The sequence below is a fragment of the Orbicella faveolata genome, unplaced genomic scaffold (genome assembly GCF_042242905.1).
Source record: "Orbicella faveolata isolate gen_17 unplaced genomic scaffold, um_ofav_v1 contig_2, whole genome shotgun sequence".
Classification (NCBI taxonomy): domain Eukaryota; kingdom Metazoa; phylum Cnidaria; class Anthozoa; order Scleractinia; family Merulinidae; genus Orbicella; species Orbicella faveolata.
In genome coordinates, this window is record NW_028301547.1 from 14197287 (window position 1) to 14219701 (window position 22415).

Below are 22415 nucleotides of genomic sequence, written 5' to 3' on the forward strand. Positions count from 1 at the left end.
AGGGCCCAAAATTGCGCCTTGCGGGACCCCGGAGAGCACTGGTTTGGAAGAAGACTGAATGCCATTTACTGAGTGCGGTTTGACAGAAAAGCTTTAATCCACGTAAGCATGTTCCCACGAATACCATAGTAGTCGAGCTTCATTAGAAGTCTTTGGTGGGGGACAGAATCAAATGCTTTAGAGAATCAAGCAGTATGACGTCGGTTTGAATGCAAGTGTTGATTGACTTGGCCCAATCGTGTATAGCTGATATCAGTTGAGTTTCACAAGAAAACGGCAGTCTGAAACCATGTTGCTCGTTGATCAAAATCTTGTTACTAGATAAGTGTTTAGCCATATGGCTAAGAACAATGTGTTCCATTACTTTTCAGCAGATAGAAGTCAGCGAAATTGGGCGATAGTTGGATGGATCTGATTTGTTTTCTTTCTTAAAGACTGCAGTAATGAGGGCTTTGGACCAATCTGATGGGACGACATTAAGATCAAATGATTGTTGAAAGATGAAAGCGAGCCACGTAGAGGCTGTTTGTGAGATCTCTTTGAGTACTCTTGCAGGTAGTTTGTCTGGCCCACAAGCTTTGTGAGGATTCAGTTGGGCTAGCTGTTTTGCAACTCCATCAGGCGAGAGAAGCAAATCTGCAATCGAGGTGAATGGTGACAGGCCAATTTGAGGAAGAGGCTCCTGCTCATGGGTAAAAACTGAAAAGAAATGGGAGTTCAAAGTTTCTGCTTTGTCTTTGTCTGTAATACTCATCCTATTTTCGGTTTTAAGTGGGGGGATACCAAGGCTTTCAGATTTGCTGTTTAACATACGACCAGAACTTTTTGGGGTTTTCGGTCAGGTTATCACCAATAACTTCGTTTAAATAGCGATTGTGAGATTCTTTGACCGGTTTTGCCACTCGATTTCGTTGATACTTGAAAGCTTTCCAATGTTGCTGGTTTTTAGAGCTGATAGCTTTTTTGTGGAGTCGATCCTTTTTGCGCATCTCTCTTTTAATATCAGTAGTAATCCATGGCAGCTTGTACTTTGGCATGGACAATTTTTGTGGAACATACTGGGAACACTGGTCACGTAGAACACTGGTCGCCTTTGCGAAGGAGAAACGCTGCAGTTGTGAAAATCTGAAACGTACGCATCAGAAAACTTTAAGATAGCCTTGAACTGCCAACAGGAGGTCAGTATCACCAACTTGTTAGTTTTTTTTTTCTTTCAGTTGACATTTTGCTGATCAGTTGGGCATTTAGTTCGCGTGTGTTTAATTGTGAACGGTTTTATTCTTTATTGCGAAGTTTGACAAAGTGAAGGAAGGATAACGTACTTTAAACAGTCGGAGAAGCTGAATCAGAAAACACTCAACAAACTGAATGCAACAATCTACAAATAATCATTTAATCCATCATAATTTCATTCTACAAATAGCTTACATTATACGTTACATTCATCGATCCCAGCGTTCGATACACTGTATTTTTCCTGCAAAATAAGATACTTTTAAGACTCCAGCCCTCCGGTTAACAGGAAAAAAATTATGTTTACAATTATTTACGTCAAGAATAGTGTCTAGGTATTCTTGGCTGTTCGAAAAGCGAGAAGCCTGTAGCGAGTGCCATCATTTGATGTGGTAGGCATCAGGCTCCCTGTAATCTTACGGCACTTTAGATTTGAGTACGAGTACGAGATCGAGTACAAGATCGAGTACAAGAACGACTTTTCAATTCTAGTTTTCAGGCTTCACATTATCACGTCACATACTCATTACACGCCATGAGCTAGCCTCTCTGCCTAAAACCAGCATGAACAGCGAGGACTCTGGAAACGTCACTGATTTGAAATCGAAAATCGCACTCGTACTCAATCTCGTACTCGTAGTCCAATCTAAAGCTCTACCAGTTCGGTGAAGGCAAACTTGAGCCCGTTTCTCGAACGCCCAGGAAACTTTCCGCGCCCGCGAAGCCATTTCTAGTTCATCTGTATCTAAAAACAGAGGGGTGTATGCGTCTGAAACTTCGGCTATGAAGGGAACCTCTGTTCATATTAAAAATATGTGAATAAAACAGCTCTGCAACCACAAGGTTTGAGATTTTGCTATGGCTCCGGGTGCGAAAACTTTTCGGGACCTTCAAGAAACACACTGGTTATCTTACACCACAATGTTCCAAAGGTTGTTACTTCTTAGCCCAACTTCCCAAGCGGCCGTTGAATTTTACTCGCTAAGTTTAATCCTTCATTGCACTCGTGGCGCTAAAACAACCTAGCTCAGTCACCGTCCTTTGAGTAGTCATTTTGACCACATACAAAACTACCTTTAAATTGAAGAAATTCTTACCATCGTAGTCTTACTAAGATAGAAAAAACACCCAAAGAGATAATAATAAACCATAAAAGAACAAGGATGGTTAAGGATGAAGAAGATTAACACGGATTACAAACAACGAAATTGAAAAATTTAGGCTTAACCTTTCAAGCTGCGCAAACCGTGACGTAGCTCCTTTAATGGACGTTATGAGTAATATGATTTCTTGGACGTTCCATTAAAATGGTCATCTAATACAAAATATCGATGGCACTGTTAAAACCATTATGGCATAAAGCTTTTATACATAACCGTAGTAAATATTAAAACGCAAAATCTGCCTGACATATTTAAAAGGATGTCTGTAGGAAGGATGGCAAAGTAACATGCTTTTCTAGACAACACATTTCTCACGTAAGTACAAGACTACAAAGATTAAGACAAAACTATGTGTAGAGAACAATCTGGGATATTATCTCAGTTATCGAGAGGGTCTCAATTATATAAACTATGCCCAGGATTTCCGTGTTCCCTACAACTGCTTAATTTACTTAATTTAAACCCATTAAAATTCTCTCTTAAGCCTTCCAGAGAGCATTTCAGATCACCGCTCTTGTTCGCTAATAAATATACCTATTTTCCAATGCACTTGAGGTGATTATTAACAAGATGAGTACAAACCAAAGAAGAATGCAGATTGACGCTAGGTTGATCACTGACGTACTCTGACCATAATAATTATGTCAGATGCCACCGCCCTAATATTTGCGGTTTGGTACAGCTTGAGGTGTTCGAATCTACAAGTATCACCAACCTTCAAGGTTATTTAGCCGAACAATTTAACAGGAGCTACTTGTCAGAGAAAAACCGTCCTTTTATCCCATTAAAAACTTAAACTAAAGATAAGTTAATGTTGTGTTTTCTAAGTGGTACCTCTTGAGAGGGGTGGATATAAATTCGAGTCCGCACATAAAATTAGGATCTGGTATGTTCAAAGGGTTTATCGATGTTGACGTTTCTTAACGCTCTCACCTGTCACTTTTATGTAGGAGCCCCCCCCCCCCCCCTCCACCCACCCTCCTTCCCCCGAGGTATATTCAACTGCCCCTACTGTTAAGTAGGCGGTTTCGTGGTTCATTGTCTGTGGCAGAATGGAGTTGTCACACTAAATGCTGTATTTCAATCAAATGTTATCTTGAAGCTCCAAGTAATTCTTGAATCTGAAATACAAAACACCAAACCTGTTACTTCTGAACTTGCCGCCCGGTATAACTAAACCAAATACAAAAGAACAGGCATTCAGTACGGATAACAGCAATATACTCCGTGTTTGTTACCTGTGATTTATACATGGATTTAACATCCTCCAAATCCATTCTCAACTCCTCAGCTTGTTCGGCTTTTTCGCCGTACATCTGGAGAACGGCGTTATGTCGCTGTTCCAACTCCTAGGGAAAGCAAAATCAGTAACGAGAATTGTTAGCTTACGTTTTCGTTACGTTTTTTGTGGACCAAAATACGACACCATGCGCGTCTTTCCACTTGTTATCTACATCCTTCCGCCTCCCCCTTGAAATGACAAAAAGCATGCCCCATTAGATTGAAAAAAAAAAAAAAAAAAAACTGGTAGCGGTGACCGTGAAGTCTTCCCATTTCGAAACGGATATCCAGAGCTATTATTGGGGTGGGGGTTTGAGGAAGTGTGCAGACATAATGGAACATTCAATGTACTCTCTTCGAATGTTTGTTATCATGGCTAGTAGTAGTCTACACTTTCAAACATCGAATCGTGTTCAAGCCAAGAAAGCATCACCTTTTGTCACAGATTTGTCAGATCAAGTGTCCTTACCTCATATCATGTCTGAAAACATGAGTGAGTCTCGTTGGAAGACACGCTTTGAGCCTGTCATTTCATTTTTCGTTCCTGCGAGCGTTACGTGACGAACCCAAAGAAAGTTTTCGTCGGAGGCTACACAAGAGTGTATGTGTTTTTGTATCGGTAAGGCTACTGAGGCTTTAAAATAAGTTAGGCAAACCAACCTTGTGTCGTGTTTGAAGATCAGCCAGAACCCGACTGTCTTCCTCCAGACTCTCTAGCTTTGATGTGAGGACGGTTAGTTCTTCTGTAACAGCGTCGCGTGTTTTCTGAAGCGAAGCAATCTCTTCCTGTGATAAGAGAAATTCCTCATTATTAAAGCTATCGACTTGCTTTGAACAATCAAACAAACATGATGTGTTTTCAATCAATTACAGGCGAAACCAAAACCAATCGTAGCTTCACTTGCGTGTGCATTCCCGCGCTTGGCACCAGTCGAATGTTTTTAACAGGAGCTTTGATTGGTTCATTGCCTTATTTGTATGTGTTTGTTACAATTGACCCTATGCGAATAGACCAATTTTGGTTTTACGCGAGGCATGAGAAATAAAAATATTAAAATTCATCTATACATACAGCAAATCAAATTGGTCCTCTCGTTGAAGTATTATGATCAACGGTCTACAGTATAAGTAATTTACATAGTGCGATCAACCGCGTGAGACTGCGTAGCAGTTACTACCGAGAAACCTCTCGATACAACTAGACGTATCAAACGTTGTTGTAAATTCTAGTTTACATTAATGGTTTCATACTTGTAGCAGCAGAATTTCGCCATCCTTTTGTTTGACCTGAGCCTGCAGTCTTTCGATCATAGCGGTACCTGCTCCCATGATTCCCCGTGAGATGCCATCAATAACACTAGTCCCGCTACTCTGTCGACCAAGTATCCTGTGAGGGGAGGCCTCGGGCACTTCAACCTAGAAGAACCAAGACCAGTGAACAGTGGATGCAAATTGTGCTTTGACAACTGAGTTACGACAACATAAAATTGTCTTTCCACCCTCGTGCGGACAGAATAACAGGATTTTTAGCTAAATAAAATGTCCGCCAGGTTCTTGAGCAAGGGGGAAACCTTCAGAAGACTAACGAGAACAGCAACCAAAACAGGTGAAACGGTTCATGTAAAGGTCTCCAAAAATTTTTTATGCTTTAAGCCTGATGACGGTAAGACAACTGGTTATTTGTGGACATGTAATATTTTCCTCAAACCTGTGAATATTCCTCTGTAGCAGAAGGTGAGGGAGGCGCTCCAGAAACACTTGATTGACGAATTAACATTCTCTCCTGAGAAAAAAAGGGAGATTTCGCTGAAATCCCTTACAGAAGTGAAAGTACAGTACAAAATAAAAGATGTTCCTGTTGAGCCAGAGAGGAAAAGATACAACAAGAAATGGCAAGGACATTTTTCTGTTTAATGTGTCAAACATCACTATTTTTGCCAGATAAAGAAATATTGAGGAAACTGATGAAGACAGGCTATTAGCGAGTCTCCAGGTAATGAAACAATCAAATGCACGAGGAATAATATGACAACCATTTTTTTGTGTGTGAAGAGGAATCATACAATACAACAAATGAAACTTGACCTTTTCGTCCATGGCATGTTGAAACTTTTTCTTCTCTGTTTCCATCTTGCCTCTCTCTACAGCTAGTTGTTGTTCTAGTAAGGCCTGAAGAACAAACACTACCAGTGAGCATTATCATTGGTTGTAACTTTGAACAGTACATGCCCCGTGTAAGTGGTATAACAAGGGCTGCAGCCTGAATACTTTCACAAAAAACTTCGTTAAAGTATATGAAAAGCAAAGGCACATATGATTTCTTATCTCATTTTTAATATCACAGCGCTCTGTAGTATAATACTCTATTTAGAGTAAAGATTTGAACCCTATATCCGCTATTAGTCGCACACTTTCAAACGTCGTCAGTGCGCTCTGCCCCATTCCTCTTTGTCGAAGTCGGTTGCAGAATAAAGGACACGTTTCCGGCCAAGGCCGGATGTTTTCGACTGAAACACTGGCAAATGCTGTTCAAAGATTGTCAAACCGAACATACACTGCCAGCACTCAATTTATATATTCGATGACAAGAAATCAAAATCATTGTAAAGAAACCAGTTTTTTTTTTAATCAGTCCAAGACTAGTACTAAGTCTTAAGGTAAATGCACTTCGAAACAAGCAAACCTTTTCCACATTGTTGTCCTCCATCATTTTTCTGTATTTGACCTCTAAAGTCTCGCTCCTAGCGGCTTCCCTGATACAAATTACAAGGGACTGGTTACAACTAATGCGATGAAATCCCAAAAGGGAAGTCGTATGAAACAATCGGGTTTGATGAACTAACCTGTCATGTAACGTCATGCATGTGTTACGAGGCTGCACAATGCAAAGACTTAGTAAAGTACGCACTAGTTATGTGGAGTTAGATTCGTTTGCATGCCGTAGCTAACTCTAAAGAAGGTTCAATCAAGACAATATTTTCTCTTGTGTAAGCGCGACAGCGTGTGATATAAATTACCTGCTTCTTGCTTCCTCTACAGCTTCTAGCCTTGCTCGTTCAACCTCTAGAGTAGCCTCCAGTCGTGACTTGTCCTGTCGGTATGTCGCCAACTGTGACTCCACGGCTGTCACGCGAGAGTTCAACTCTAGCGCATGCTCAGTGGCTACACGCTCTTTCTCCTGAGCTTCGACCAGTTGAATCTGTGCCTCATCTAACGAGAAAAAGCTTTCATCAGTGCATCGTTCTTCGGGATACGGTGAAGGGACGAAACTACAGTATGGAAAAATACATGTTCTACAGTCGAAGAATGATTCGTATAAACCGACAAACCGTCCGAATTGGTAACCACCGCGTTAAGGATGTAAATAACTGTCAAATTACATTTTGACTTCGAGGAAGTCGCTACATTAGGCTAACCTTACAGTATGCTTATGACCTGATACTTTGACGGGCATCCCGAATGCATTGTCATGTTATAATATTAGGTCTCCATGTACAAATGAAAAAAGAATGAATTACAGTTTCACGCTTTGATTTAATAGGTTAGTTGTATCAAAAGAATAGCCTCTCCAGGCGTTCATAAAGTTCGGGCGCGGCGTGAATAACGGCGTGCGAAAAACTGAGAGAGGGGAATCTTCCCTATTTTTTTGCTCGCCATTTTTCTGTGCCCCAACCAACTGAACTTCTGGAAGAGGCTATCATAAGTAATGCAAATACTAAGCAACACAGTTGATAGCAACTAGACTGTTTCACTTACTAAGCCTCTCCGTTAGGTTCCTCTCTACTCTTTCCCAAGTCTGAGTGTGGTTTCCATAGCTACTCTGCAGGTTTTCAATCTGTCTTAACAAAGGTCTCGTAGCTGTGGATCAATCATGACAGAAAAACGTGATAATCTCTAAATTCGCACGAATGTCTGCTTTAAGGAAACGTTATGTAATGATTCCACTTACCACAAAACTACATCATCACAATCTATAATATTACTATAATATTGAGTCGGCTTGTTCAAAGCACGATAAATTAGTTTCAATCAACTGGGTCAAAAATCCTTCTCCCATGTCGCATATTACAGTGTATTGTAACTGCACATACCAAATGTAACACTCTCCGTGAGTTCCTGGTTCCGAGCTTCTGCTTCTTGCAATCTCTGTGAAAAGGAAAAAGTTTAGTTATTGTAAAAAAACTGTGTAGGCTTCTCCAACTTTAATTAGTGTTACGAGGGATTCAAATCCTAGTTAATAAAATTATAATCGTGCATTAGTGCATGTTGCCCCAATTGGTGGTGCTTTTCAATTCATCTTCTTTCAGTCAGTCTAACCTGCTGCAGATCACTGATTTCCTGTCGAAGGTTATCTTCTCTTCTGCTGGCCTGCTGTTCACCTCGACGCAAACCAGTCTGTAGGTCACTGATCTAGAACAACCAGTAAAACAACTGTAAAAAAACAGCACTACAGTAACTGCCTTGACTGCAATTTAAAAGTAACACAGTCGAACCTCTACTAATGGCCACCTCTATACAACGGCCACCTCCCCACAAGGGCAACGGCCACTAAAACTCGGCCCAACTGACAAAATAACCTCTCGGCAACGGCCAGTTTATCAACGACTGGCGAACGGTGTATACAAACCCCATTTTACATTCAACAGTGAAACCCCGTTAATCTGGTCACCAATGGGGCACACAAATCTGGCCGTATTAACTGAACGGGGTGGCCGTGTTAACCCATTGACTCCTGTGCCGGACATAACTGGCTGTGACGAGCGTTGGCCTTTGTTCCACTTCTGACGTCATCACCTTTGGCCAAAATTGGCATTATCTATATTCAAGTTCTGGAGGAGGAAAAGATCTTTCCAATGATACCAGAGTGATCGGCTCAATTGAGCCTGAGATATACACGAAAATGCTCAGAAATTTGAGTGAAAAACTTGGAGCAAAATTTCCTGCGACTACACTTTGCTACTCCATGGTATAAATTGCCCGTCTCGATGATGCTTTCTCAGAAATTTTTGAACTGGAAAAGAGCCCAGAAGAAGGTTAATCACTGCCGCAAAAAAGGACAAAACGGAAACACGAAAAAAAGTTTAAAAACCCGAAAAGCCCAAATTTTGATTTCTGCGCATGCCTGAGCTAAAATGTGGTAAAACGCGATGCTAGTGGAAAAAAAAGGCATGCTGTCGTGTTGCAAATGCCTTTTTGAGTAGATTGGAGCTAATTTGGCTCATATCCAGGCTGAAAATCTTCAGAATGTCCAAAAAATGCGTTTCTGGCAAAAAGCTCCAGGAGTCAATGGGTTAAAGCGCTTCTTTAAATAAGAAAATGACTGACAGCTACTGAGTGAGCTTTTGTTCGGGCCAGACCGTTATAACGAGGAGGCCGTAAGATGGTCGTAAAGCGGGTTTCCACTGTAAAAGGTCACCAAACTTGATCCGTACCGCTGACGTTGGTCTCTGTTTCTGTTTAGTTTTTGTTGTATTGATACATTTTAATTTATATATGCTAAAATAGGCATTTTTTGACCAAAAATGTTGCACCCCTGAAAAAAAAAAAACAGGTCTTACACACCTACCTCCCCATAACGGCCACCTCTCTACATCGACCACTTTCTTCTGTTCCCAAAGTGGCCGTTGTGGAGGGGTCCCACTGTATTATGCAAAGCAGGGAATATTCCCACACAGGGAAAACGGACATATTATGGTGAAAGCGAAATATAAAGACAGCAATCTACTGTGGGGGTTATCACTGTGATTTACTGCCTAATTTGCTCTTAATGTTAGTAAGAACAAGCAACAAAAGATTGAGAAATGACCTACCAATCAATCTTTATGCACATAAAGATCATGAATAATCCAGGGCTGGTATTAATAGTTAGTTAAAATTAATTGAAGTTACAATCGATAATGTTGTGTATAAGCCACGGAATATACCTGGAATTCCAGTGCTTCTATTTCGTTCTTAAATTGTCTTTCTTTCTTTTCCATTGCAATCCGCAGCCCTTCCTTGGCAGTCATCTCAGCGCTGAGAGCTGCTTCCTGAGAAAGACAGCCGGTTCCAATTTAAAATAACTTACAGTGATTAAATTTATTGACAAATTAAATATTAAACAATTCCACTTCATTGGTTAGTGCAGATTCCACTTTAAATTTCAACTGATGCAAGATTACGCTCGATTTCCGCCGCTCTCTCGTGTCGGGTCTACGTCTTCGGGGGAGGAGCGCGGGCTCCTTTCCCGAACAGCGGCTGGTAATCAAGCCTAATGCAAGGTCTGGAAGTGAGAAATACGGGAGCTGGGATAACCAAGGCAATTCAGAAATTCCTACGAAACAGGACCGTGACATATTAAACAGTTTCTCAGCTTCAGACCTTGTAATGGCTGACCACACTCTAAATGGGTAAGACGCACTGAAATTTACATTTCTCTAATTTGACATAACTCCCTGTGTTCTGAAATGTTACATTCTTCAGTCTCATGATCAGGTTTCTTGATCCTGTTACAAAACACTAAAGCGAAGTCATGACTTACATATTGTTGGACAAATTTAGAAATGGGCTTACCTGCACGGCACTATCCTTTGACGCATTTTCTTTATGCAGGTCGGCCAGTTGTCTGTAGGACAAAAAATAATTTCTTTTCTTGCAAGTTTCCATTTTTTTGAAGTGCATTTTTGGTAATGATGTCAAAACAATGTGGAGTAGTGGTATATAGAATCCTGGCTCTTTGCCCAGCATGCCCAGAATACCAGTTTCCATATTAACATGACAGAGATGACTACTCTATTTTGTCCTGGATGAAATGCTGATCCAAATTAGGTGATATTCTGTCCGGGATTTCCAAACATTTGTTACACCCTATTATATTCCTTGGTGGAGAGAGGCACTGCATGTGACTTGGAAAGTAGAGGACACCTCAAAAAGCTGTGGAAACATTTGCAGCCTATGGCTCGTGGTCGAAGAGCATTTCCGTGACTAGACAGAAACATGCAAAATGTTCCCTGCCAGCTATTTCCCAAAAAATAAGGACTCTTGAGTATGTCCCTTTGGCAGCTGTGTATTAACTAGGATTGACTATAAAAGAGTTAACAATAAAATTAAGACACTTACTTATAAGCGTTGTCCAGGGCAGTCTGCATGCTTCTTATCTTCTCAGCTGAGTCATCTAATTCAGACTAAAATGAACACAGGGAATATGAGAGACATGAAGGTGTAGGTGATTGCTGATAGGAAAATAAAATTAAGGTTGATCTTGAAATACCCAGCACGCTTACCTTCAGTTTACTAATTTGAGTTTCTTGTTTCTCGACATAAGCATTCAGTTGTTTGATAGCATCTGAAAGGCATAATTGATCTGTTAATAAGAGGACAACCTCTGAATTTTCCTTGCAGGACTTTAATTTGATAATTTGAATAAATGGTTGGAACTGTTTTATGTCTTGAATCAATTTTGTAAGTAATCACATTTAGAAATTTTATAAAAAGTTAACAAGGAGATATATTTTTACAACTATGCACCTGCTTGCTTTCTTTCTGTCTCATCTTTCACTTGCAGGATTTCAGTGAGCTTTTCATTTTCAGATGTTGCATCCTCCAATAGCTTGCTATAAAAAAAAACAAATAATAAGACAGTGAATTCTATAAGAACACAAAGCCATGCATCAATAATTACATAACTGTAACCATAAACAATATAGATAACCGTAAGCCACAATCACATAAAACCCAATTTTAACAATACTTAGGGAAGTCTTTTGACAAAGGTTCACAAGTAAGTCAAGACCAAGTGCTTAATTATTCATGAGCATCAATCAGACAAACACCTTTTAACCAATTGATGCCTGTCAGTCAAATCAGCCTTGACACAGCAAATGGTCCTTGTGTACCACTAATGAAGTCATCACCTTTCCACCAAAAAATGTGTTGAACTATCAGAATTGATATAAGCATGATGACACAAACTAAGCCAGAGATACCAGAACATATATCAACACTGTGACAATTTTTGTTTTAATAATAAAAATGGATATAAACCAAAAATTTCAACTCTGATTAGTGATGAAATAAAAAGTTATATTTACCTGTTTTTCTTTATCAGAGCATCATTCTCTTTCTCTTTATTTCTCAGTTTCTTCACAATGTTATTGCTTTGAAGCTGTTGCTTGGACAACTTTTCACCTGCATCAGAAAACGTCCATCAACAGTTAATTATTACATCAACAACTTAATCATGCTTAGACATGAACGGGATAAAACTAGTTTAAACAGTCTAACTTAATTTCTAAACATACGCAATTATGATTAGTTCCCTCATTTTAAGACATTATATACTGGATAAGTAGCCTACATGGATGCACATAGCTAAGAGTTGACTGCTAACTAGTTTTGCTGGCTGAAATTAAGATAATCACCTGCTAGTGTTTCATTAGAAGACTTGGGGTAACTTTTAAGATGGAGTCCAAAAAGCTGGCTGAACTTGTAAATGAGCCAGCTACATTCCCTGTTAAGCCGACTACCGGTACATGTAGAACATGGAGCTGCACAATATTCATGTGTTAACGTACCTTCCTCTAATAACTGAGCTATTTGATCATCTTTTTCCTTGAGCAATGTTGTAAACTCTTCAGATTGTCTATCATTCCTGGAAAAAAGTTTTGAAACATAAGTATTACAACTTACAGTGCATTTGTACGAAATGGAATAATTTATAATGAAGCACTTGAAAATAAAGATTTTTTGCATAATTTCATATATTTGTCCACCTTTATCTGTGGCTCTAAAATGGGCTATAGTTATGTGACTTTGTTAGTTTTTCCTGTTTCAAATTTAAGGTTTAGATATAGTGCAAAGCCTTTCAAATACATCAAGTAAATTTGATTTGAATGGAGATGAACCTGTGAGTGAAACTTCTGTATTCATAAAATGTTTTGCACCAAGCCTCGTAATTTTTGAAATAGACTGAGGCAAAATTAAGATAAAAATCAGAAATGACCAATAAAGGAAATGCCCAAGAATAAAAGCAAATGCTATAACTAATGGTACAATTATGCTGTGTTTAGACTTGAACGGCTTACCAGAGTTTACTTACCTAGGTAAATATTTTCTGTGTGTAAACGCCACCTGATACTTTGGTAAATGTCGCAAAAGACAAAAGAAATTTAGCCAAGGTAAAAGTTGTAATTACCCTGTGATCAGGCATGGTTACAGTTAGCTGGTAACCAAGGTCAAGATGACAGATGTATCCGCTTATGGCAGCGTAATATTTCACTTCCCACCGAGATCAGATTGTGCGATTGTCAACAAAGCATTTCTTTCCAGTTTTGACAATCATGGCAGATAACCATGCATACTCTGCGTACAATCAAGCAGCTGAATTTTTGCAGCAATATTATGGAATGAGGTCCTCGCCTATGCAAATGATGGCACCTCAATTTGCTCCTGTTCCACTACGGTTGGATCCTCATACAAGATTGATTTCATGACGTTGATAACACAGCGTGCGCAAGTGTTGTCAGATTAACTTCAGTTATTTGAGCCAGTACATGTATAAACACTGGACGAATGTACAAAGATTAAGTAACTTGACCTTAGTAACTGTTTAACCTGGTAAAAACTCAAATGTAAACACAACATTAGTGGGTCACCATCCCACCCTGCATGTACATGCATTATATATTTTGTAATGTTCTACAGAATTACTAACTTTGAGCTGAGAGATTGTTCAGTTTCTTCTAAAAGCTTCCTCAACTGATCCCTCTCCTGAAAGGAAATCAAATGAAGTTACAGATCCATATTGATTAATAGAGAGCTTAAGCATAGATGTTTTTGAGCCATGGACATCAACCGGAAGTCGAAACTTCTCCTCTCTGACAGGTATTACTCTCTCATCATTGAAAATGTCAAGTTGTAATGCTAAAATGAGAGCTTTGTAACTAAGTGGTCGGGCATGAAAATGTGCTAAAAGCAAGAACATAAACTTCCAGTTGACGTCTGTGGCTCAGAAACGTCTGTGCTTAAGCTCTGTAATAATAAATGAAATAAACTACTAAATGCATGCTGTGCCTGTTGGTTATTGTTGGTTACCATTTACTGACTACTGAGAAGACAGAAATTTCTCGCCTTAAGAATTTACAGAAGAGTTCAACCACTGTGTATTAGAGGCTGACAACAGTTTCCAGCACTTTCCTAACACATATAAATTTTCAAAATGGCTCTGAATGTGTCAATCCCTCTCAACAAAAAGTTTTTAAACTTTGTAAAAAGTTGCATCTCATCATGCTTATGACAATTCGATAATAAAAAATGGGGGTCACCAAGCTCGTTTTTGAGTTACAAGGGCTTAAAGCTAAAATTGAGGGTGTTTTAACAGGTCTGAATACTGTTGCTATGGTAAGCTATTGTGCCACAAAATTGAGACCAACATGTTAAGCAATGATTGGACATTTGTGTGATACCATGATTTTGGCATCAACCGATGTAGAGTGGTTATAATGACCCATCAAAATCTACATCTTGGAGAGTGCTGGAAACTGTTTTGAGCCACCTTAATTAGCGTGTTTGAATCAATTTTAATAGTGCTATGAAAACCTTAGTTTGTAAACTGTACATGCCAGTTCCTTGGAATTTCCATTCCCTAATATAAGCCAAGGAATTTCACTTCAAATTCTAATGCAGGGGAGGTGGGAGGGTCTAAAAGCTAATGAAAGGTCTCAAAGCAAAGTATGAAAATAAACTAGAGCTGAATAAACTGGTAGGGGAGTTTCAAACCTAGAAAAATTTGTGGGAGGGGAATGGATAAATGTACTTTCTGGAACAACACCATGAAACCTTTGCTGCAGCTTGGTATTTCTTTTCTGTAGCTGTAACTCGAACAGTAAATTCTTGTCTGACTTCCTCTATTTCTTCATCTTCTGCTTTCAGTGCAGCTTCTGCTTGCTTTAGTTGACTAACAAAAGTAAGATATAAACAACATCAGCCACGCAACTCATAATAAGTCATTACTCAATTTTCCTTTCAAGACAACTTGCATTTGCTTTGGCCTCTAGGCTCCAAAATAATAATATTTTCTTTCTTTGTTATTTTCTCTAATCAACTTATAAATTAACAAATAAAGAAGCCTCGACTGTGCTCTGTTCTGTTGTAAAGCACTTAGGAAGCGGTAGAGCACGAAAGAAGTGTAGGGGAAAACACAAGACGTAGTCGAGTGTTTTTCCCTACTTCTGGAGTGCTCTACCGCTTCCTAAGTGCTTTACAACAGAACAGAGCACAGTCGAGACTTCTTTATTTGTTTTATGATAAAGAATCAGATAATTTTCCCACGCATTCGGTTGAATTTTCAAACCAAACTTTATTTTCCAAACAAGCAAAAGTGGCGTCAGCCATGCACTGTTCTCTGATAAAGCACGCTAAAATAAGCCAATCACAATCCTTGTTAGAATTGTTCAAATAATTTGATTGGCTAACGAAGCAACAGCTGTCAATCACAAACTGGACTTCAGCTAAGCTTTCAGTTTCGAGTAGTCTGAGCGACTTGCGAGAGAAGAACGATGCCTTCAAAGTTCACTTTCAAGTTAATTTTTAAATACGGATCTAAATGCAGGTAAAGATTTACAGTTCAGAGGAATCCAGCCGTATTGTGGCCCATGAAAACAAGCACTTTTCCAGTGGAAATTACGAAACGCGGAGCTCAAAGCTTGTGGATGAAAATGCGAAATGCCGAGTTGAATTTGAAAGGAGCTACAGTTATTTACGGCTGGTAGCCGCATGCAGCAAGATTGCCCGAACTAGCGCAAAAGTTAGAAAGACTTAATGGCTCCCACTGGTTCTACTCCGAGCACAGAAGAGAATATCAGAGCAAGTTTTTCACTGACCACTCGTCGGTTTACTTCGCTGAGATGACCGGAGAACGAGCATTACCACACTGCATGTAAGTGTTGTTTGAGCAAATGAGCATTTTTAATTGTAAATTTACAAAAATAAAGCTTCTCATCATAAACAGAGACAGTTCAATTGTTGTTTTCTGTCGTTGTTTTACTTCTTAGTATAATTTCTGCCTTCGTAACAAATATGTCTCTATCGAAGCACTGTCTAGGTTGAGAATTTGTTTATTTCGCTACAGCTGTACATGTTTTGTTGGCGGGAATCTAGCAAAACTTGTTATTTTAGTACACTTTTAACACTGCTGTTGCTAACAATGGTCTCTGTGAGCCATATTTACTGCAGAAAAATAGCTCGCTTTCACTGCGTTTGTCTGAGTCACAGGGGATGTTTAATTTAAGTCAAATTTGTCAAAATTCCGAAGCAAAAATTTGGAAGCCAATTTACCGTCATCAAACCGTGCTCTGTTCTCTGATAAAGCACGCTGTTTCAGCCAACCAGAGCACGCGTTATATGGAAACTTTATTATAATATGCATTTAATACTTCTCAATGTAATTTATGTTCCCCTGGACTGAGTCAATAAAGATTATCATAATAAATATCAATTGGTGAATAGCTTTTGAGAACAGGAAAAACAATCACCAAAAACTAGACAAGCAAGAGGACCCTAAAAAACCAACACTTGCAGTAGGCTTGATGAATTCTCATGCCTCTCTCTACTTCAGTCTCCCTTCTTCCCCAAGGAGTGCACATAGAGAAATAGCACACTCAGGTTATTATTCTTGAATAGTAGCTAGCAACTGAACCAACCGTGAACTGAACCTGAACCATTCGTAGCTAAAAAACATGACACAGAGATGGTTGCAAGCAATTATTGACTTTGCATGTATCTTAAACTTATAAACAGTAAGTGACATACAAATTACCTTCTCAGGATAGCACTTGTCTCTTCCAGGTCTACATTTTCTTTACTAACTTCAACTAACTTACTCTCACGAACTTGAATGACATGTTTGAGATTTGCAACTTCCTGGAAAGTAACATAATGGAGAAGGAATTATGACTAACAATAACCTTCTAGAATCTAACCATGACTTCAGTCGAACTTTCTTCAACAAACAACACACATCTAATGTGTGTTGTGCATACACATCGCGTAGTAACGTGTTGAATAAATGTACAGTCATGTATGTACATGTACATAGTTCATGTACATAATCACATACGTGTATCATATACTTTGCAAATGTAGCTCACTCACATTTTTCAGTTCTTCTATCTGTCTCTTCAAGTCTTCCGAATGTTCTGTAGAAATTGAATTAGCCTGATTCTCCATTAAGTTATTCTCCTTTTCCTCTGTAGTTTCTGTTGGAATTATAGAAGTTCCTAGAATTTTTAAAATAAATTTATCTTATTAAATTCAAGAATTCTTGCTAAGGAAGAGTAACACCAACGCACATATCCATACAGCCAGCAAGTTAATAGCTCTAGAGAAATGGCACCTTTCATAAAATGGTGCAAACATGTCTAGAATGAAACATAAAGCACATTACTTCATTATCATACACTCACTTCTCCCCTCCCCCCAAAACAGACACATAGTGAAGAAATAAGCAATTGACATATCAATGTGAAAGCAGCTTCAGCACATTTTCTGTATTTCTTCTGTTTTTGATAAAGTTTCCATGTAACAGTGAGTCCCGGGGACATAAATCACATAACTAGACATAATATTCCAATTTCACTTAGAACTATGTAAGACTTCATTGCAATTTGTGGCACCATATACCCATGGCATTGCTCTGCAGACACAATTGCCTAGCTATGTAGTTGCTCTACAGACTCAATGCTTCGGTTTGGCCACTGCTTGGTTTTAAATTTTCGCACTGATTAACAACTTAGTACATAACTACAAGAAAGATCACAGATCCTTGCAGAGCTATGACATGAGAATATAAATAGAATATACGCTTTGGGTCAAATCTCAGACAGTGATCTCTCACACTGGAGAATCGAGTATGTGCAGAGAAAACATGTGGAGTTCATCATCTGACTTAACTAACTTAAAACTCACCACTGTTTGTACTTGGTTGTCGAAATGATACTTGGTCAGTATTTCCAACAGTAGGTTCTGCAGAAGATATCTCTTCAATTTCCTGTTTTGGTATGTTATGTGCAGATTCTTTGTTTTCTGCAATTGATGCTGCTTCTACAAACATTTCTGCTACATTCTCTGACATGGTTTTATTGTCCTCAATATTTGAGACTGGAGATTCTGATTCATAAACTACATCAGCTAATGAGTCTTCACTCTGATTTAAATTATCATCAGCAGGCTGTGGAGGTGCTAAATCAGTTTTTTCTGTTTTGTCCAGTGAAACAGATTGTTCCTTTACATGGCAATTTGGCGTTGAGCTGGCTAGAGGTTTAATGTCAAAAACTTTAATCTGTTCAGAAGGTTCTTGTTGAATTCCATGTCCAGCTGTGTCAGTGATGACAGCATTGTCCACTGGCTCTACAACAGATGATTCATCATGATCTGAACTTACTGACTTGGTAACTGCATAGGCAAATCCCTTCACAACTTGTGTGCTGAGATTGCTGGCTGGAGAAGCATCTAGTGTGTTCTGAGCTGTCTTGTGTGATTCTTCTGATTTCTCATTTTGTGTGGAACACACAGGATCTGTATTAGGACTTTGGGCTTCTAATTCCAATAACGCTTGTGGTTCTTTGTAACCAGCATTTGATCTTTCTTCCTTGAACAGTTCACTCTTTTTAACAGCCGAAACATCTTTCAAAGAGGCATTGCCATGACTCTTGCATACATCAGTCTCTGGTGAAAGAGGTTTTTCCTTTCCTTTGCGAGACTTACCAGAAGGAGAGAGTTTTAATCTTCCTGATTTTGCATTGGTCTCACTTTCAGCAGGTGCAACAGCTACCTCTTGTGTGTTGTAGTCTACCTTTTGAGGACTAGCAGTCTCTAATGCATACAAATTAACAGAATCTGCTTCATTTTTATCTTGATTTAAAGATAGTTCTTTACTATCATTTGTTGTGCTCTGCTGTTGCAACAACAATGCATGTGATGATGCTACTAAATGCTCATCTGGTTTTGTAGTATCTGTCTGATTGATACCATGTTTTTTATCTTGTTGTTTCTGTAACCTCACTGATGAGATATTCTCTTGTCCATTTGAGGTAGTGGTACTGTCAGATTCATTTCTGTTATCACTTCCTCCAATTCTGTTCCCACTTACTCTAGACCCAAGTTTTCTTGCACTAGTTTTGCGACTTGATGTTTTGGATTCTGCATTTGTGAATGAATCACCAAGGAATGATGACCAAAATGAATTTCCTTCACTATCACTGTCTTTTTTATTGTTCACACCTAAAGAAGTTTTTCTGCTTGATTTTGAGGCTGAATTGGTAGATAATGAGGTGGAGGATTTTCTTGTGGTTAAAGTTTCCTCTGCAGAATCACCTGACACAGTTACTGTGGCAGATTTCTGTTGACTTGAAGCTGTAGAAAAATAGTGACATTTACTGATTATAGCAAGAAATACAAACATACTCAGATAATATTTCTGAGCTCCACTTGTAGGGTGCATCTTGTGACCTTGTATATGCTGCTCAGATACTACAACTGGGCTAAGAGCACAAATTTGAGAGCTGGGTAGTTTAGATACTATATTTATATTGTTTAGATACTAAACTATATTTCAGCACCTCTCCTTGACAGTCGCAAGTTTTATTCAATCAATTGTCAGTAAGGTTTTTGAAGTCAACAATAATGTTAACAGACTGGAAACAGAAGTTCACTTCAGAGGGTTCACAAGGTCACATCGGTACGTTGTGATCAGCAGATTTTTTAGAAATATTTTGATTTATAAATTTTAACATAAGTTTCTTTTTTTCAGAGTTTATTTAATCTCTCAGTGATAATAGTTGACTGCAAAGAAAAGGGAATCATTAGTTGGGTTTAACTCTGAGAAAATGTGCATGTTTGATTGAGTATTATTGAAGGATTGCAAGTTACATGTACAATAATTCAATGAATGAAGTCAAAGCCACAATGATGGTTTGGATACCTGATATTAAATTCTTATGGTTGCATGGGTTATTTGCACTTCATTTCTCCATTTGGCACTAAGTTTTGTCAAATATGAAACACTCTAGACAGTGTTTTATCACAATTACAAACAGCTCAAATTTTATCAAAAATATACTTTGCTATATACACTGTATGCCACATTTTCAGCTCTCTTCTTGGTGTTTGAAAATGGGTCTGGAAAAATGTCTCTTGTGATATAATTGTTGTAGGTAATTTTTTTCTTCGGGTAAATTTGATTTTTACCTAGGTAATATTTTTTTAACTAGGTAATTTTAAACAAATTTTTTTACCTGGATATTTTTAATCTGTTATGATGTTCTTCATTTTCACATAGTAGCTGGAGTGCCGGTTAGCCAGATTTTACCCGTTAGCCCGTGTCGGTTAGGGGTGACACTATTTGGCGCAAAGACAGAATATCACTAGTTTGCTTGCGGTTTGCTTTCACTTCAGTTTGCTTGCGGTTAGCTTTTTTTAGGTAGTTTAGGAGCCTGGCATAAGATGCTGTGAAGTTGGCTTCTCGGTACTACAATTTTTCGGTCTTTGGACAAGATGTTGTTATTTTGAATCGTCCACTACTTTCGTTTAATGGGCGCTGCATCGGTCTTGGTTAGTCCAAATTCTGCTTCATTTTTGCTGTCATTCTTTAGCCAGTTTTTTGCCTTGTCATAAAATTGATCGTCGATAAACACAGTTAATTTGCTTTCCTTCTTTTTAGAGCTTTTTTGCCCATCTAACTTCTCATAAAACGTGTCTTTGCTGACACAAAACGTGGCAGTTTCCATTACTTTCACGAACGAAGTCCCGTTTTCATCCAAGTGCGCATGTGCACGTTTTGCATAAATTAAGTTTGGACCGAGGTGAGTCTGGGACCCAAAAAAGCAATAATTAGGAGAAAAAAAAGAAATTTTTTCAACTTGAGCTGTGTAGTCTAGTGGAGATCGAGATGGACATGTAATCTGAAGGTCTTGGGTTCAACACATGGTAGGTACTTGTAATTTCCTTCTTCCTTTGAAATTAATAATTAGATAGGAAAATAAGAAGAGGTAGGCATAGAATAGGGAGATAGTGAAAGAGAAGAAGAAGTAGGTGGGAGCAGGGAGAGATGAAGAGAAGAGTAGGAAATGAGATTTTTCTCCTCCTGGTTAAAAAAAAAAAATACCTAGTTAAATAATAAATTTACCTAGTTAAAAAAAAATTACCTACTGAATATTTTTAACTGCAACATAATTGTTGCATAAAGCATTCCCAGACCTAGGTTACACAAGGAACCACTAAGAATTTGAGCACTACATTAAGAAGTTGTATGGGGAATGAAATCCTCCCTTGGTCACCAAAGTTGATCCTGGACCCAAGCCTTTTCCACAGCCATGCCCATTCTTAAGATCAGAGGCTGCTGCAGAAAGAAGGAATCTTGGAATTGACCGAAGAAAATGCTCTTTTCAGCATAATTATATTGTTTGTGTAATGTGTAGGGATTTTTGGAAATGAGACATTTACCAAGGTGTAACAATCTTAGAGCTTCAATCTAGACTCTAGTGATTTCCATTTCTCATACAGTGATTTCCCAATCTCACATACTGATTCCCAAATTTATATCACATCCCAATCTCACATATCAATCACTGAAACTCGATAGATGATTTTAAACTCAACCCACTTTTGTCATGCTTGGCTTGTCATAACAAGGCATACACAAGGATTAAACGTGCATGTAAAATGTTCATATCTTGGAGTGTTTAGCATTCTGAATAGACAATATTTCCTTCCCATAACAACTTCTTACAAAGTGCTCAAATCCTCAATGGTTCCTCACGTAATCTAAGACCGTGTCATCTGGAAAGTCACATTCAGACTAAGACAATGTGTGAGTAACCCTTTCATGAATAAATACGTACATAGGTAGTTATTTTTTTTGTTTGTTTTTCTCGTAAGCTTAGGACACCTGTGTTAAGAAAGTGAGCTGTTATAATACATAGAACTCATAAGCCAAATGGTAATAACTATCAGACAGGTATATGTCACTGTCCTCACTGTATTGAAAAACTACATGCATTAATTACTGTGCCTTTCCATAAAACATGAACTCTAAAGGTGCAGTAATCAGTTTTTCTTTCTAGTTTACTATTGTACCTATTGTACCTATTGTACCTTGACTGTACACCTGTATGTCACAAAAAAAAAAACATTTTTAATGATGATCAAGTAAATAAAATCCACCAAAAACTGATTCACAACACAGGTAAACTCAACTGTTAATTATTATTCCAAGCAAAACTTTCGATTGTGAATGTTACATTAACTAAGCTTAATTCTAATATTCATATCTAAAATTTCTTTAGCTTGCACAGCACTCCTCAATCTTAACTCTCCTCGTGCTAGACTTGGATATATCACAGATTCAGGCATCAAACATGACATAAAAATGATAAACACAGGCAGAGAAAGATGCGCTTACCTGAAGAATTAGACGCAGTTCCACTAGGTTTTTCCTGGATATCCAAAACCTTGTCGATGGATTTTTGGAGATTTTGTGCTTGACTCAAAGCTGTTTTAGCGAAAGATGAGAAGCTCGACGGATCAAACCAACTCATAGCCGCAGTCTGTTGTCATTAGAGAGCCTACATTTTATCTAAGTTATGATCTTGAGCAATTTCCAAGGAAACTGAGAAGGAACTACGAAAAACGCTATCCACGTATAAATTTGGTGACCGCCATCTTGTTTACGACTGACATCATCATTATCAGCACTGAAGACTGGAA

At 38.5% G+C, this 22415-nt stretch overlaps 1 protein-coding gene across 1 annotated transcript; it reads right to left on the minus strand.

The window, feature by feature from the left end:
• Positions 1 to 1369: 1369 nt before the first annotated feature.
• Positions 1370 to 22407, minus strand: LOC110062944 (TATA element modulatory factor-like). Its single transcript, XM_089289723.1, has 24 exons — positions 22111 to 22407; positions 17619 to 19064; positions 16806 to 16930; positions 16471 to 16574; positions 14493 to 14610; positions 13369 to 13424; positions 12230 to 12306; positions 11747 to 11843; positions 11184 to 11269; positions 10940 to 11001; positions 10776 to 10840; positions 10230 to 10281; positions 9602 to 9706; positions 7995 to 8087; positions 7769 to 7823; positions 7434 to 7535; positions 6695 to 6887; positions 6361 to 6430; positions 5763 to 5846; positions 5386 to 5460; positions 4929 to 5093; positions 4338 to 4463; positions 3635 to 3745; positions 1370 to 3517 (listed from the first exon to the last, which is right to left on the minus strand). Exons 1-24 carry the CDS (start codon positions 22244 to 22246, stop codon positions 3488 to 3490), a joined length of 3633 nt encoding a protein of 1210 aa, XP_089145849.1. The 5' UTR covers positions 22247 to 22407; the 3' UTR covers positions 1370 to 3487.
• Positions 22408 to 22415: the final 8 nt, after the last annotated feature.

Excerpts from the sequence above, each read along its gene's own strand:
- LOC110062944 (XM_089289723.1), bottom strand. The coding sequence starts at position 22,246 with ATGAGTTGGTTTGATCCGTCGAGCTTCTCATCTTTCGCTAAAACAGCT. Across the intron at positions 19,065-22,110 it reads AACTGCGTCTAATTCTTCAG|CTTCAAGTCAACAGAAATCT; the intron begins GTAAGCGCATCT and ends ATTTTTCTACAG. Across the intron at positions 11,844-12,229 it reads AGCTCAGTTATTAGAGGAAG|GTGAAAAGTTGTCCAAGCAA; the intron begins GTACGTTAACAC and ends TTTCTGATGCAG.